At 39.7% G+C, this 2,991-nt stretch overlaps 1 protein-coding gene across 1 annotated transcript; it reads left to right on the top strand.

Annotated features, from left to right (window-relative positions):
- The first annotated feature begins 46 nt into the window (after positions 1-46).
- LOC105565457 (uncharacterized protein K02A2.6-like) lies at positions 47-1,486 on the top strand. The gene is made up of 2 exons (XM_012018696.1): positions 47-879; positions 973-1,486. Exons 1-2 carry the CDS (start codon positions 47-49, stop codon positions 1,484-1,486), a joined length of 1,347 nt encoding a protein of 448 aa, XP_011874086.1.
- Positions 1,487-2,991: the final 1,505 nt, after the last annotated feature.

The following is a 2,991-nucleotide window of genomic DNA, read 5'->3' as shown; positions in this document are numbered from 1 at the left end:
TCTACTAGCCGCACCAACAAGACTGCAAAAGATTCTCTTTGACGTAATGCCATACTCACCAAAGATAGTATACAAAGCGGGTACGACAATTCCCATTCCTGATGCACTCAGCAGAGACTGTGTAAATAACGAGCCAGATTCCAAGGATGACGAGGAACTAATCGTTCATCTACTGTTACCAATGTCAACAAATGCACAAACGGAACTACAGAAAGCAGTAAAAGAAGATGACGAGTTACAAATGCTCAAGAATACCATCGAATACGGTTGGCCAGTTGAAGTGAAAGACGTAACAGCACAGTTACAAAAATACTGGAACTACCGTGACGAATTGTCACTATACGATGGAATAATAGTTAAAGGTGATCGACCATTGATACCAGCAACACTGAGATCCAAATACTTGAAGATAATACACCAAGGACATTTAGGAATACAAAGCAATCTACACAGAGCAAGAGAAGCGATATTCTGGCCACAAATGACACAAGATATAACGGACTATGCGAATAAATGCGTCATCTGTCAGACATATCAACGTGCAAACATCAAGGAACCGATACAGCTCCATCCGATTCCCAATGAAGCCTGGAATACGGTAGCAACGGACCTATTTGAAATAAAAGGAGATATGTATATTCTTATAGTAGACAGCTACTCCGGATTCTACGATGTAGTCAAACTAAGGACAACAACGAGTGAGTCTATTATGAAAATCCTTAAACATTGGTTTTCATTATTCGGAATTCCGAAGAAATTAATATCAGATAACGGACCGCAATTCGCGTCAAGCGAATTTAAGAAGTTTGCAAGGCAATGGAACTTCGAACACGTAACATCGAGTCCAGGATATCCACAATCCAACGGATTAGCCGAGAGGTTCGTGCAAAAGCATTACTGAAAAAATGCCAACAAGATGATTCTGATATACAAATCGTGAAGCGCACTTCTCGCTGCACGAAATACTCCCAGACCAGGATTACAATCACCAGCAGTGAGACTGTTTGGTAAGCCGACCAGGACGACACTTCCAACAGCAAATACGGAGAAGAAAACTGATACAAACAAAGCCCTCGAAGAAGCTCGTCAGAAACAGAAGAAATATGCAGATCGAACTAGGCCTGGGAAACTAGAAGTCACACCAGGTGAAAATGTTCGAATACGAACCGGACATCGACAATGGAAAGGAGGCACGGTGGTCACACATCATGAAGCGCCACGATCAGTAATCGTCAAAACCTCAGAAGGAACTGTACTTCGACGTAACTACTCAGACGTGCACAGAACAGCAGCGAACATGGGAGAAAATAAACAGCCGTCGACAGCCATTCCAATAGGACTCGAAGGACCTACCAATATCGATGACCAACAACCAGAGACAAAGGATACCGAGGCAACTGCAGGGGCTGGCGAGAACACCAAAGTTCCCACTACCACGACCCGATCCGGACGAGCAGTTCGACCACCAACAAGATTAAATTTATAATCAGCAACCAGTCTTATTTAACACGTTATTTAACGTTCTAATTTGGAATTGTGAAGTTTAGTTTAGCCTTTTATTTGAGACAAATTCATTTGCTTGTTCAACTTAAGATCTCGAGCCTAATTAATTCAAATTTCATATTTTGATTGTATTCAGTTTAAATCTTGAAAAAGAGGGATGTGACATATAGCGTTAGTAACAGACAAAGGCGTCTTAAGACTCGAGGGCGCCCCAGTCCCTCTCTCTCGTTAGCTTGTAAAAAGTCTCGGCTCGACGTCGCATATAACTAATACAATAAATACAGTAATTACCAGTATTACTAGAGAGCGATATATTGATTGTCTACCTGCCCGTAGCCTAATCAAGTACGTTATACTAGAACACGTATAGACGTCACAATAATAATATATATATATATTATACAGAGAATTTTCCCATACTAATTTTGGTGAGTGAATACTTATGCAATTACTGTATCTGGTTTAGACGACGGATCACTAACCCCCTAATCCCCAGTAAACCCGGTGAACGCAGGGTGACTGAAAACTAGGGAAGGATTTGAATTTACAAGATTTAATAATTACATTGATTTATCCAGTTACGAAGTCTCGGTCGATAATTTATATTACCCAGACGTAACACTTGTGACGTCTGAATGAATTCAATTTTCATTTCTTACCAAAAGGAACTTGTGCGAGTCCATCTAATTCTAACAGAGCAAGTTTGAAGGATCATTTTGTTATTATTCGATTTTAACTATTCATTAAAATATTGTTAGAAGTAAGAAATTAATAAATATTATTAGAAGTAAGAAATTAATTATAAGGGCTACAGATGTGAGAATTAATAGTACTTGTAGCGAAAGAAATCCTGCTACGCCGCTTTGAAGCGCAGTAAGTGCTCCTATCTCTCGCGGAATGCAAGCAATGACGATAAAGGCTCGCCGTACTAGCGAGTGCTCTACAAAACGACATTATAATATAATTCACAAACCTTATTAATTCGAACCCTTTTCCGGGTTTATGCATTAACTATTATTGTAACAAATTATTGCCTAAATTAAAACGCAAGTTAACATTTAAATAGGTATGTACCGCTAAATGTAAAAGGGCACAATTGTAATATTTTATGAGAAGGCATCATAAGCTAAGACTGATGAAGGAAGCTCCACTCGAATAGCACCGGCGGCTATTTATCTCTACCAACTCGCTAATCTCCAATAAACAATAGAGGATGACCACGATCGTCACTCCAAGGGACAAAGAGACGAGATTTCCCTTAACACCCCCGCCACACCGGACAAGACCACTTCGTCTTCGTCGCCAAGTGCAGTCACTCTTCTACCTTTTTACCTTCAAGACGTGCGCCGACTTTATCAAACTTCAAGTATTATTAATTCACTGTATTATTAATTCACTAGATTCTAATTTTCTGTAAGGAAAACAGGAGACACGATTTCTCTCCCGTAGAGAGGAGCGGAAAGTATTTCGCAATAAAATATATATACA

Source organism: Vollenhovia emeryi, unplaced genomic scaffold (assembly GCF_000949405.1).
Source record: "Vollenhovia emeryi isolate VEMERY1.0 unplaced genomic scaffold, V.emery_V1.0 DF943534.1, whole genome shotgun sequence".
Taxonomy (NCBI): Eukaryota; Metazoa; Arthropoda; class Insecta; order Hymenoptera; family Formicidae; genus Vollenhovia; species Vollenhovia emeryi.
Note: the sequence above shows the minus strand (reverse complement) of the source record. Positions and strands in the feature narration are given on the sequence as shown.

Bases quoted from the DNA above. Each gene is read 5' to 3' on its own strand.
- LOC105565457 (XM_012018696.1), top strand. From the start codon at position 47: ATGCCATACTCACCAAAGATAGTATACAAAGCGGGTACGACAATTCCC. The intron at 880-972 runs GTTCGTGCAAAA...AAATACTCCCAG, and splicing joins TCCAACGGATTAGCCGAGAG to ACCAGGATTACAATCACCAG.